The 14,422-nt window shown below is 40.9% G+C and overlaps 1 protein-coding gene across 1 annotated transcript in view; it reads left to right on the top strand.

The window, feature by feature from the left end:
* Nucleotides 1-14,422, top strand: part of usp31.L (ubiquitin specific peptidase 31 L homeolog) — a 40,592-nt gene that overhangs the window by 17,679 nt on the left and 8,491 nt on the right. The window contains exons 3-13 of the mRNA XM_018236460.2: nt 686-774; nt 1,849-1,941; nt 3,719-3,854; nt 4,013-4,157; nt 5,477-5,639; nt 5,721-5,832; nt 5,929-6,023; nt 7,280-7,357; nt 9,173-9,302; nt 11,973-12,092; nt 14,171-14,396. Of these exons, the coding sequence (XP_018091949.1) occupies nt 686-774; nt 1,849-1,941; nt 3,719-3,854; nt 4,013-4,157; nt 5,477-5,639; nt 5,721-5,832; nt 5,929-6,023; nt 7,280-7,357; nt 9,173-9,302; nt 11,973-12,092; nt 14,171-14,396 (1,387 nt within the window). The remainder of the gene's footprint in view (nt 1-685; nt 775-1,848; nt 1,942-3,718; nt 3,855-4,012; nt 4,158-5,476; nt 5,640-5,720; nt 5,833-5,928; nt 6,024-7,279; nt 7,358-9,172; nt 9,303-11,972; nt 12,093-14,170; nt 14,397-14,422) is intronic.

The raw sequence follows: 14,422 nt of genomic DNA, 5'->3' as shown, positions 1-14,422 counted from the left end.
CCAGAAAATTTTGATTGGACGCCTTTGAACTGAATCCAGAATTCGGTTAAGGATTCAGCCTGTATCAGCAGGATTTGGATTTGGCCAAATCCTTCTGCCAGCCAAACCAAATCCTAATTTGCATATGCAAATTAGGGGTGGTGAGGGAAAGCGCATAACTTTTTGTCACAAAACAAGGAAGTAAATTTTTTTCCCCTTCCCACCCCTAGTTTGCATATGCAAATTACAATTCAGTTCAGTATTCAGCTGAATCTTTCGCGAAGGATTCGGGGGTTCCGGCAAATACAAAATAGTGGATTCCATGCTTCCCTACTTTGAAGGCACCCGAAAATCGGCCATTGTTAGAGCTGAATCATCAGATACAGGTAGAATTCTATTCTTATGATTCAGCTCTACACTTTTGTATTGAAACACACAATCTTTCCTGGAAAGATCTTTTCCAGGAAGGATCATAATTGTGCTATGGCCACCTTTAGAGAAGGCATTATTTGTCTTTGAAAAACCAAAATATGGTGACTCCTACTCAATAGAGGCAAATAATTCCTTATATGATCAGCTAAAAGATATGATTGAGTGGATAAATTTAGCAATATAAATTTAGCAATATATATTTTGTAGGTAGGTTTTGGTTTCCTGTAACTGACAACAATGGACTGACTTGAGAATCTTTTATGTGTCCATGCAGCCGCCACTGGAAGAGGATCTGACAGGAGAAGGCCCTACTTTCCCAACCAGTGGGACCTTTGTTCAAGAGCTTTTCCAAGCTCAGTACAGGTAACCTTTCTAACCCAGACATGACTTTTTCTGCAGGCCCTTCACGTATTTTTATTGAAATTTCTTGGCATCGTTAAATCGCTGCTTTTATATCACCATAAATTCCAAGGCAGCAAGAATCACACTTGTGTTGCCAACTGCAAATGTTGTTGATGCCCATCAGGCTAATAGTGCAACATCTGCATTTTAGGTGTTGATAAACTGTAACTCCCGGTTACTGTGTATCGGCTGAGGAAGGATTGTTGACCGTTATAATAGTTTGCAAATAAAAGCATAGACAGTGGTATGTAGCTCTGAAACAAAAATCAAAAAGAAAAAGAATGTTGTAAATTATAAAGTGGTCTCTTACCAGGGTAACCACTTGTCCAAGGGTTTGCCAATGATTTTTGCAATATGTAGAGAATTGAAATACAGGAAGAGACCTTCTACTAGTGAAGCAGTAGCCAAAGTATTATAAAGTTAAAAAGACTTCATTAGGACATACATAAGCCTAACGCGTTTTGTGCCTGAAGTTGCCACTTACTCATAGGAGTTGCTGGACTACAACCCAGCATGCTCTTATCTTTGATGTTGGACGATGCTGGGATTTAAAGTTCTGCAACATCTATAGTCTAAAATTGTTCTTATCACTTGGGCTCTTTAAAAAGGGAAATACCTGTACGAACACAATTTTATTATATCTTCTCAGTAAAGCATGTGAATGAAATCAGAGGTAATGGTTTGGCCTTTTTTGGCAAAAAAGGATCCCACCGTACTGCCAAAGATGTTAAAGGATCCCACAGTACTGCCGACTTTATATGAGGTTCATACTGGGGGGGCGGCTTTGGCAGGTAAAGAGGAAGATTGTGGCGTGGTAGCCGTCCTGTGGATCCTAATGCATGGCTAAAACCTTAAGCTCAGTCAGTAACCTCTTCATAGAATCTAGATAAACTGAGAGCACAATAATAAAACCACCTTTTCTTTACATTTTCCATCCAAAAAAAGAAAAAGGTTATTACAGTGGTCATTGTCAATGTTTCTAACTCTCAGATCTGTGTTTATTTTAATTGTGTTGCTGGCCTTTGTTCCTTGTAGGTCTTCCTTGACGTGCCCTCATTGTCAGAAACAGAGCAACACCTTTGACCCTTTCCTCTGCATTTCTCTGCCCATCCCCTTGCCCCACACACGGTAAGATTCAGATGCAACGCTTTGTGTTATTTGGGGGCTACTGGCCATGTCAGAAGCCGTTCTGCTCTTTCATGCGGTTGGTTTGGTCCAATATTTCCAATGTAGTGGCCGGACTATGCTATACCAGGCAGTCTGTCAATCCCAGGTTGAGTCCAAATAAATGCCTCGGAGGTCTGAATCTGCCTATAGGGTGGAAGTGTTCACTCCGTGCAGTTGGGACCTTATATAATTCATATTTGGTTTTTCTTTTGTATCACACTCACCAATGAATTTCTGGAAGAGCTTACAATGCCACAATGTTAAAATATCCAATATACCCAGGAGACTTCTTTAAATGAGAGGTTCCCCAAATGTTGGGTTGCCATTTCTAGGGGCATCAAGGTCAAATATAGGGAAAATGCTTATTAGCTCTTTAATTAGAGAAAGCTTTCCGGGGGGGGGGGGGGCATTTTTTGATGCCGTAGGTCTAGGAACCTAAAAGAGTCACTTTGAAATCAGACTTAAAGGGACAGTTCACCTTTAAAGGGGTGGTTCACCTTCAAACAACGAGTTGTTTTCAGATAAATCGCCAGAAATAAATTACTTTTTCCAAAGACTTTATACTTTCTATGTGTGACTGTTTTTCTAATATTGAAGTGTAAAGTGCCTTTTTTTACCTTCTGAGTATCTCCGTGAGGGTGGGTCGCCGACCCTGTAAACCGTCCTAAATGGATACATTAAGTTGATCCATTTCTTATCTTTGTCCCTGCTGAGCAGAATCTCTGGGTTTCATTACAGGCAGCTGTTAGAATTGATACAATAGTTGCTAATACTCCAGAGATGCTGCTGAGAAATGTATCGACTAAATGTTGCAAAATCGTAACAGAGTCTGCACCTGAATTACTGAGCTGCCAGACTGAAACACCAGACACACCAACATTCAACTTTAAAATTAGTAGAACTTTAAAAAAACAGTGGAAAATAAATAATGGAAAGTAATTGAAAAAAGTCTTTATTTCTGGGGAACAATCTGAAAACAACTGAATTTAAAAAGTGTTTGGAAGGTGAACAACCCTTTTAAGTTAACTTCTAGTATGTTCTAGAATGGCTAATTCTATGCTTTCTTTCTCTGACTCTTTCCAGCTTTCAAATGGGGTTCATTGACCCCATCTAAAGAACAAATAAATACTCTTTAAGGTTACAAATGTATTGTTATACCTACCTTTTATTAGGGATGCACCGAATCCAGGGTTCGGGATTCAGCCTTTTTCAGCAGAATCCTTCTGCCCGAAGTAATAAATGTTTTCCCCTTCCCACCCCTAATTTGCATATGCAAATTAGGATTCGGTTCAGTATTCTGCCGAATCTTTCGCGAAGCATTCGGGGGTTCGGTCGAATCCAAAATAGTGAATTCGGTGCATCCCTACCTTTTTATTAATTATCTTTCTATTCATGGCCTCTGCTTTCATATTCCAATCTCTTATTCAAATCCGTGCATGGTTGCTAGGGTCATTTGGACCCTAGCAATCAGATTGCTGAAATTGCAAGCTGAAGAGCTGCTGAAAAAAAATCGAAATAACTCAAAAACCACAAATAATAAAAAATGAAAACTGATTGTAAATCGTTTCACTATCGCTGTATACATCATACTAAAAGTTAGTTTAAAGATGAACAGCCCCTTTTAGCTGAAAATGGATTAAAGGGAGCTTTGTCATTAAAATTAAAAGACAAAGCTGTTTCTACTTTGCTTTCAACCGTGGTCTTACAATGCCCTTTCCCCTGTCTTATTTGTATTCAGGCCTTTGTATGTGACGGTGGTTTATCAGGGGAAGTGTTCCCACTGCATGCGGATCGGCGTCGGCATTCCTTTATCCGGCAATGTGGGCAGGTTGAGGGAAGCCATATCACAGGAAACCAAGATTCCATTCGATCAGGTCAGTGGACGTTCACACAGGATGTCAATTAGAGACTTGCTTATTGGGAAATGTCTTGAAAGGTTGTTAAGCAATGATGACAGAACAGATTTTTGTGTTGAATCATTTGTTGTGCCTGTAATTAAGGTTGGCCTCTCCTTTCCTTCCTTTCTCACTAGATAGTAATCACCGAAATGTATTTTGATGGGTTCCACCGCTCGTTCTTCGACACAGATGATTTAGATACCATCCATGAAAGTGACTGCTTATTCGCCTTTGAGACTCCAGAAGTGTTCCCATCAGAAGGAATTTTAAGCCAGAGAGGTATTTTTTTTCCGCTAGAGACAAAAGTTCACTCCTGCAGAATTTCCTGTACAACTCCACCATATTTCTCATTCTCAAGTAGGCATGCACGAAATCCACTATTTTGGATTTGGCCGAATACCAATCCGAATCCTTATTTGCGTATGCAAATTAGGAGCAGGAAAGGAAAAAGTGGAAACCATTTTTGTAACTTCCTTGTTTTGTAACAAAAGTCACGTGATTTCCCTTCCCGTCCCTTATTTCTATATGCAAAGTAGGATTCTGATTGAGTTCAGCCAGGCACAAGGATTCAGCCGAATCCAAGTCCTGTTGAAAAAGGCCGTATCCTGGATTCAGTGCATCCCTTTTCTCAAGCTACGGGGTGAATGCCAGTTGGATATCTTCAACATGGGAAGGCGTTAACCGCCCCATTCTTTTCTATGGGAACTGTATCCACAGGAGCTCACCGAAATGCTAAACGTAGATGAACCACTGTATGTGTTTCAGTGCTTTCACATGAGTACAGTCCCTATAAAGATATATTGCGTTGGTTACCTACTGCTTTCCCGTGTAGAGAAGTGTACAAAAAAAAAAGTCACAGGACTGCATTTGCAAATTGCCATGTGCAATGGGCCCGTGGCCTTTGAGACCTGCAAAGGAGAGCAGTGATGACTGTCTCTCTAAGGTGCATTGGTACATAAGGAGATTCCAAGCATGCAAAACCTTTTCCAGGTCGACGGGTGGGTGAAAATCCACTTGGAAGCATCCTGCACTTTCGGGTGCTCTCCCAGATAATACAGTTGTCACTGGACATCTAATGTATTTTTGCACAATAATCACCGGGTCCATGGTTACAGGTGATTCCCATAGGAATGAATGTAGGCTGAATGTAATGTTTTGTCACCCATCCACCAATACATCAATAAGAAAATGCACTGAATCACCCTGTGTGCCAGTCAACAAAGAAAAGTATGGCATATTTCCTTTGGAAATAATACCACAAACCATGTTATTTTTGTAATTTAGGATTTCTGCTTAACTCCAAACTAAAAAGCATTTGTTTGATGGTAACCTAACTTACATATGAGTTTGTAGGCAAATGCCTACTCTGTACAGCTAAATTAACTCTGGGAAGTGCTTTTTTCTTTTTCTTTTTTTGGCACCTGACTTTGGCACCTGTATGGAATTTGCAAACAAGTTAAGGCAAGATCTTACACTCTAAAATGTACGAGCAAAAGAAAAACACTAGTGTAAATGTCGGTATAGGAAACGAGATGAAAATTGTTCATAATATCCAATTAAAGCCTGCTGAATGGAATCCTTGTGCATCTTTCTTTTAGCAATCTGTGTAAATAACAACCAGAACTATGTGAGGCATGGGTCAGATCAGCACAGGCTTTACTCCTCCGGCTCAGTGCGGAATCCAGTAAACCGCTCCTCTACCAGTGATCGAATTGTGCTGCTGGTGTGTAACAGAGCCTACAGTGGGCAGCACGGCAAGAGGTAAGACGGTGATCACTACCCTCGTTTTTTTCACCCTGCCTCAACTCAACTCGTATGTAACCTTGTTATTTCTCTCTCTAGATTTGGGCAGCCGTTTGTTTTGCACCTTGAGAGGAACATCACATGGGACGTACTTCAAAAGGAGATCCTGGAAAAGATGCAGTATTACCTGCGCCCTACAGCTTGTGTTCAGGTGTGTGGGACCTGGGAGTGTACATTATATTGCAGCAATTACAATTCAGAAGTCATCATTTGGGGAAAACATGCTTGTGCTTGTGTTCTCCTGCAGGTTTGCCCGTTCAGCCTCCGTGTTGTGACTGCTGTAGGGATTACATACCTCTTACCTCAGGAAGAAAAACCTCTGTGTCACCCCACGGTGGAAAGGTAAATATATTCACACCCCCACACATCAGCAAACAAACAGCCCACACCCTAAATCTGCCATGAAATTCACCTTTTTATTATTCATGTTGCTTGCCAGACGCACACACACAGCCGGTTTGTCAGGGTACTTTCTACATTGCCTTATCCATTTCATTTAATTATATCTGAAAATAATAAAATATTCCATGAAAAGAAAGTTATCTGTACAAATTCTGGCTTAAAGGGATCCTGTCAGTAGAAAACTTGTTTTTTTTTCCAAAACGCATCAGTTAATAGTGCTACTCAAGCAGAATTCTGCACTGAAATCCATTTCTCAAAAGAACAAACAGATTTTTTTATATTCAATTTTGAAATCTGACATGGGGCTAGACATTTTGTCAGTTTCCCAGCTGCCCCAGTCATGTGACTTGTGCCTGCACTTTAGGAGAGAAATGCTTTCTGGCAGGCTGCTGTTTTTCCATCTCAATGTAACTGAATGTGTCTCAGTGGGACATGGGTTTTTATTATTGAGTGTTGTTCTTATATCTACCAGGCAGCTGTTATCTTGTGTTAGGGAGCTGCTATCTGGTTACCTTCCCATTGTTCTGTTGTTAGGCTGCTGGGGGGGAAAAGGGAGGGGGTGATATCACTCCAACTTGCAGTACAGCAGTAAAGAGTGATTGAAGTTTATCAGAGCACAAGTCACATGACTTGGGGCAGCTGGGAAATTGACAATATGTCTAGCCCCATGTCAGATTTCAAAATTGAATATAAAAAAAATCTGTTTGCTCTTTTGAGAAATGGATTTCAGTGCAGAATTCTGCTGGAGCAGCACTAGTAACTGATTCATTTTGAAGAAATGTTTTTTTCCCATGACAGTATCCCTTTAAGTATCCTAGCTTGACATATCAAGTTAATTGTACTGGTATTTTAATCCTGTATATACATTTTAAAAATGCTGCGATTGTATTAAGCATCACATCACACCTAATGCTATTCATTTTCAGAATAAAAAGATTTCACAAGTTGCAAAGGGATAGTATTTACAATCATCTTGCTGTGTGTCTGGGCAGGGTTCATTAGCGGCATCCCATTTTTTTATTTTTTTTACATATCACTTGTCACTTTTTAGGCAGTGCCGGACTGTGAATACTCATTCTGTTTGTACTTTTTCAGTGGCCTTTTTCTTGGTTACGTCTATGGTTATACATAACGGTATCTTGATAATGATCCTCAGCAATATGTTATTTACCTGCATTGTTGTATTCTAAACTCAGGGCTTTAAAATCCTGTGGTCCTGGTGGAGCAGCCCATGTGAAGTTGGTGGTGGAATGGGACAGAGAAACTAAAGAATAGTAAGTATTGCTACTGAAATCCCACAATAGAGAGCTTCTGAACAGAAAGCTGAATATCAATGTCTCTATCACTGCCTGCAGCATGCTTAAAGTTCATTTGAATGGTACTTGAATGGCCCCTTTAAACACTGAGCATTTTTGATAATCTGTCAAAATCACAATTGCCTCCTTGACATTGGCCATATACCAGAAAAGTTTCTGGCTTGTGGAGGTCTGCAAAATATTGGATCACCATAGCTGATTCAGGGATTGAATTGCATGGAGTCCATTTGGGTCAAGGAAGGTTTAGGCCAATAAGCTGGCAACTTGGTTAGGAGTGAATGATTTGGCAGGCGATGAATCAGGGGTAGCTTAGCATAGGCAATGTTTCCATGGCAAATGAATGGTCATAAAGCTTAGGCACAAAAGGGCTAATTTACAAAAATGGAAAGTGCAGAATTTCACATTTAAAGGAAAAGTTTACTCCCAAAATCAATACTTAAGCAAAAGTGTATATCATCAGTGGCGGAACTACCGGGGGAGCAGGGGGTGCGAGACAAATGCGGCCGTACGGAGGGGGGCCCTTTGCGCTTCACGCACCAGGGTCCGCCCCCCCCTCTAGGATCGTTACTGTATATCATATTAAGTGACATATTAAAGAATCTTACCAAACTGGAATATATATTTAAGTAAATATTGCCCTTTTACATCTCTTGCCTTGAACCACCATTTTGTTATGGTCTGTGTGCTGCCTCAGAGATCACCTGACCAGAAATACTGCAGCTCTAACTGTAACAGGAAGAAGTGTGGAAGCAAAAGACACAACTCTGTCTGTTAATTGGCTCATGTGACCTAACATGTATGGTTTGTTTGTGTGCACTGTGAATCATATGATTCCACGGGACGCCCTTATTTTTTAAAATGGCAATTTTCTATTCGTGATTACTCAATGGCACATACTACTAAAAAGTGTATTATTGTGAAAATAGTTTATTTACATGAAGCAGGGTTTTACATATAAACTGTTTTATGCAATATCTTTTTATGGAGACCTACATTGTTTGGGGGTATAGTTTTCCTTTAATAAAGTTACACATTACTGACATGCCCCTGGCAACTTGCGCCAATCCACCGGGTCTACGGCTTTGAAGAAATACATTCAAAGTACTGATCATGGCACACGGGATCCCCGGAATTAAAACCAGGGCTCTCTTTGTGTTGACTAGGGATGCACCGAATCCAGGATTCGGATTCGGCCAAATCCTTCTGCCCGGCTGAAATGGAGGGAAATCTCGTGACTTTTTGTCACAAAACAAGGGAGTAAAAAATGTTTTCCCTTCCCACCCCTAATTTGCATATTTGGATATAGGATTTGGGGGTTCGGCCGTATCCAAAATAGTGGATTCGGTGCATCCCTAGTGTCTACACATACAAATGACTGGTACCTAATAAAAGTAACAGTCTATGGCATTTAAACAGCACTAAAATGTACACTATTAAAAATTGCAGCACTGTGTGTGCACTTGAGTTAGTAAATGAGCCCTATAACCCCCATCATCAAGCCGTTTGTTTGAAGTGAGTGTCAATCTAAGGGAGCGCATTAATCTAATAATATCTCTTACAAACAACATGATGTGAAAATGTAAATGAGATACTCCAATTATTATTGTATTCCTGTTCTCGAGTCTCCATAACCAGTTTGGAGATGTCTCATTGTACAACTTTGCAGTTTTGTTAAATTCCTACTTGTTTTTTTTTTTATTTGAAAACTCAATAAAAACATTTAAACCACAACGATATGATTTGGTTCGTTTACATTGTTCCTTCTCCCTGCAGTCTTTTTTGTAACACAGAGGAGGAATATGTGCCAGATGCTGAGAGCGTGCGGCTGCAGCGTGAGATACACCACCAGCCGCAGTGCTGCACTCTAGCCCAGTGCTTTCATCTGTACACTAAAGAGGAGCAGGTACGTTACATGCCTCGTCCTATCATTTCCTCTGTAAAGGAAAGTAGCTCTAGGCATATATAATATTCCAGAACACCAATGTTCACCACTTAATATGTGCATGCCTGTCTTGGCCTGCTTATGGGGAATAGTAAGGCCAACATATATATCAGCTAACATTTCCCATATGCACATTCTTGCTACAGCAACCAAGTCACTGTTTTATAAATGGGTTAGCAAAGGCCATCCAACCCCCCCCCCCAGGCCTGGACTGGGAGTCAAAATAGGCCCTGCCATTCCCAGTACACAGAGGCCCAAACAGCCCCCTACCAGCCCACTATATGGTAACTTTCTATGGAACCATACAGCAGCCTCTCTGGCATTTGCCAGAACCCACAGATTGCCAGTCCGGGCCTGCCCCCCCCCCCTATAGCAGGTGATTGGCAAATCCTACTTTCTGATGTGCTATATCTTACTTTGCACCTTTTATTACACTCACCCCTATAACTCTTAGGGGTATATTTATCAAAGAGTGAAGTTAATAGTGAAGTTCCGCCACTAGAGTGAAATTCCGCCACTAGAGTGAAATTCCGCCACTCTCCATTAATTTCTATGGGATTTTTATAGCCGTATTTATCACTTTCACCCATTGATAAATACGCCTTTCAAAATCCCATAGAAATGAATTGAGAGCTGCTGAATTTCACTCTAGTGGCGGAACTTCACTCTTTGATAAATTTACCCCTTAGGTACAAGTGGTGTTATTTTTTCATAAATAGGCAGTTTGCGGTTTAATGTGCAGGATAAACCACTGTAACTTGCCTAGTGTTATCCCAGCAGCCTAATAATTATTATCCTCAAAAGGCTATTCCCACACTGGCTAACACAGACGGGCAATAGCAGCCCATGTCCCCACTGATCTTTGACATAATGCTTGTCTCACTTACCTTAAAGGTGGCCATACACGTCGAGATCCGCTCGTTTGGCGATTTCGCCAAACGAGTGGATCTCTCCCCAATATGCCCACCTTTGGATATGCAAATTCGGTTCGGTATTTGGCCGAATCTTTTGCAAAGGATTCAGGGGTTCCGCCTAATCCAAAATAGTGGATTCGGTGCATCCCTAGTTTATATAAACTTTAGTTGTGTTTCTGAAGCAAACACAACAGTTTTACCAGTGCAGCACAACAAGAAATTATATTTTTATTACTTATTTTTTGGTGTTACTGTTCCTTTTAAAGCACCCAAAAACAGCTTATTGTGCTATTAACGTACCACCCAGTTCAAGTTGCCATGTAAGCAGATTGCAAATTACCTTTATTGTAAGATTCCACAATGCCACCTTGTGTATGACTTTTGCACAACCGCTAATTTCATTAGGGTGCCTTCAAGATATGGGTGAAACAGAATAAAGTTTCTATTGAGCAGACCCTTGATAAATGTAACAGCTGATTTAAGTGTTACCACCTTTTTGGCATTAATTGAGAATAAAGATATAAGAGGCCATGCAATGAAGAGCAAGCCCAGGACTTCAGGATGCCCTGATGGATGGTCTCCTAGAGATTATATTTTACTTAATATCTGTGTTACTTTGGAGCACACCTGGCAAGGAACCAGGAAAGCTCTTAAGAAGAATCACTAGTAAAGCCATTATCTCTATTTTGTCTCGACAGTCAGATTACAGTTCCTATCGGACCTATCTATCACAAGCCAGTATTCATTTGAGGGCCCTTTATTAAATATGGCAGTAGGGAACCGTATATCTTACCCTGCTCTCTGAGGATCAGATATCTAGTTGGCCAACCATCTGCATTTCCAGGCAGCCTATTTCAACAGTTAAATCAGCAGGAACTACTGTCTGGTATGCTTGGCTTGGGCTGAAATTGTTGGGGTATTTATATTTTATATATATCCTTCAGGAGTTTTTTGTAGCAAGCCTGAAACCACATGGCCTACGAACTGTAGCTCGTAATAACTCTATAGGAATCTATATCATTTATTTTAAAGGTTTACTTATCCGTTAAAGTATAGATATGAATTCTGAGCCTCTGGAAATCTACTTTAAAGGAGATTGCCACCCAAACATATTTGCTGACTCTTGAAACAACGATTAACAGCCCTGTGAGACATTCTGGGAATTGCAGCTTTGGCTGGCATTTGCTACATTGTTTCAAGAGTCAGAACCAGCAGCGCAGAAAGCTTTAAGTTAATGTAATTGCGGTTACAGAAGTATTTATTTTAAAACAGGGATGGTTTTGTTATTAATGCACATTGGAAAGTTGCATAGAATTACATATCTTTTTATTAGGCAAATGAATAAAGGGTGAAACTCCCATGTAAGCATGCTACGAATTGCTCCACTGGCATGATCTTAGTGTCACTTTTTCTGGTCTTGCTCTTCTATATAATAATATATATCTATATAATAAATGTGCCAAGTGTATTTTGGAGGTCACGTAGATAAATGAATCCCTGAACTTTCAGTGAAGTTGGTGCAATATCCATGTGTGTGTGCATATGCATGCTGCAGCTGTAGTGCAGGTGCAAAACTGTCAGGTGCCGTATACACACACTAGATGGTTTCTGAGGCCGCCTGCTCTTGCATAAACTCTTCACCGGTATGTTTGCTGTATCTGCTGTGCATTGTGTGTCTATATGTGTATGCCTTATTGCTTGTGCTGCCTGTTTGCAGCTGGCTCCTGGTAATGCCTGGCGCTGCCCTCACTGTAAACAGCTTCAACAGGGCAGCATTAAACTCAGCCTGTGGACCCTGCCTGATGTGCTTATACTGCATCTGAAGAGATTTCGACAGGTAAGCTGTTGCATTGTGTGTACAGCCATTGCACCTCATACTAACCATCACTGGCAATAATAGCCTCTGGGGAATAATAGCCTCTGGGGAATAATAGCCTCTGGGGAATAATAGCCTCTGGGGAATAATAGCCTCTGGGGAATAATAGCCTCTGGGGAATAATAGCCTCTGGGGAATAATAGCCTCTGGGGAATAATAGCCTCTGGGGAATAATAGCCTCTGGGGAATAATAGCCTCTGGGGAATAATAGCCTCTGGGGAATAATAGCCTCTGGGGAATAATAGCCCCTAGAGAATAATAGCCTCTAGGGAATAATAGCCTCTAGGGAATAATAGCCTCTAGGGAATAATAGCCTCTAGGTAATAATAGCCCCTATGGAATAAAAGCCCCACTGACGTTAAGAGCAGCTTTAGGTCATTGCAGGGGTTTAAGGGTTTTAATAAAGCTGTTTAGCAGGCTTAAAGGAAAACTATACCCCCCAAACCATGTAGGTCTCAATAAAAACAAATTGCATAAAACAGCTCATATGTAAAACCCTGCTTAGTGTAAATAAACCATATTCATAATAATATACTTTTTCTAGTAGTATGGGCCATTGGGTAATCATAAAAAGAAAACAGCCATTTTAAAAAATAAGGGCTGCCCCCGGGATAGTATGATTCACGGTGCACACAAAACAAACATTTTTGTTAAGTAACATGAGCCAATTAACAGACAGAGTTATGTCTTTGCTTCCACACTTCTTCCTGTTACAGTTAGAGCTGCAGTATTTCTGGTCAGGTGATCTCTGAGGCAGCACTCAGACCATCACTAAATGGGGGTTCAAGGCAACAGATGTAAAAGGGCAATATTTACTTAAGTATTCATTTTGGGGGTTTAGTTTTCCTTTATGTAACGCATACACCGTGTAAGGCAAAGCATGGTAATTAAAGTTTTGGCCCATAGCTCCACTGTTTGTTTGCATTACATCAGGGATCCCCAACCTTTACAACCCGTGAGCAACATTCAGAAGTAAAAGGAGTTGGGGAGCAACACTAGCATGAAAAATGTTCCTGGGGTGCCAAATAAGTGTTGTGATTGGCCATTTGGTAGCCCCTATGTGGATTGTCAGACTACATAGAGGCTTGATTTGGCAGTACATCTGGTTTTTATACAACCAAAACTTGCCTCCAAGCCTGGAATTCAAAAATAAGCACCTGCTTTAAGGCCACTGGGAGCAACATCCAAGGGGTTGGAGAGCAACATGTTGCTCGCGAGCTACTGGTTGGGGATCACTGCATTACATAGTGGCTAAAGTGCAGAACCAGCTGCCAGCATTTTATCTGCACACCTTTCAAGCTGATTGCTTTAATATTATAGAATTAATATGGAAATGGATTGGTATAATATGAAAGTAGGACTAAAGTCGTGTTCTGAGAAGCCTACTAAATACCATATTGTGTTTGTATATGTCCCTGCTTGCATGATTTACCTGCTGCAAGTATTCTAGTCTCCGTAAGACAATATAGGTTCTGCTTGCAGATTCTTCTTTGCTTGTGTATAATACAATTAAATGACAAGTAAAGGGAAAGTCACTAGGGGGTACCTTTTTGGCACCCTCAACTGAGTCAAATCATTAACCTGGTGGGCCCGGCCTTGGGTATTTTCTTGAAGAGTTGGATCCAACATGGCAATTACCAAAGTATACCCTAGGTGCATGAACAGTGTAAGAAAATGTACTGTATGCACATATGCCTGCCCAGCAGGAGCAGGGGTTTCTTGTGTATTTGGATTCAAGATCATGGGTCGAGAAAGTATCCCAGACTGGTGCAATATTTATGGAAAATGCACACTGGTCTGGTCCACAGGGTTAGCAATTTGACTTGGTGATGTCCAATGCATTGGCACTGCTACAGTTTTTTTAACCTTCTTCTTTAACCACTTAAATTCAACAAGCTCCCCTGTAACTTTTAGTAATTTGTAGCGGTTCCAGTTATCAGAGGTGGGAAATGTCATGTCACGCTAAGGCCTAATGGAGAACACCCGTTTTGAAACTGATTTTAGAACAGACTTTGCAGCGATTTCGTTTTTTTCTGTAGGATGGTGATCGGAGATTGAAACTGCAGAACATGGTCCGTTTCCCACTCACTGGATTGGATATGACCCCCCATGTAGTAAAGCGCAGTCAGAGTTCCTGGAGCCTCCCTTCTCATTGGTCTCCGTGGAGGCGGCCTTACAGCTTGGGCCGTGACCCGGAAGATTTCATCTATGATCTGTACGCAGTGTGCAATCACCATGGGACAATGCAAGGGGGCCACTATACAGGTAAGTCGCTGGAGTCCTTAATCTAT

This window comes from Xenopus laevis, chromosome 9_10L (assembly GCF_017654675.1).
Source record: "Xenopus laevis strain J_2021 chromosome 9_10L, Xenopus_laevis_v10.1, whole genome shotgun sequence".
Classification (NCBI taxonomy): domain Eukaryota; kingdom Metazoa; phylum Chordata; class Amphibia; order Anura; family Pipidae; genus Xenopus; species Xenopus laevis.
Note: the sequence above shows the minus strand (reverse complement) of the source record. Positions and strands in the feature narration are given on the sequence as shown.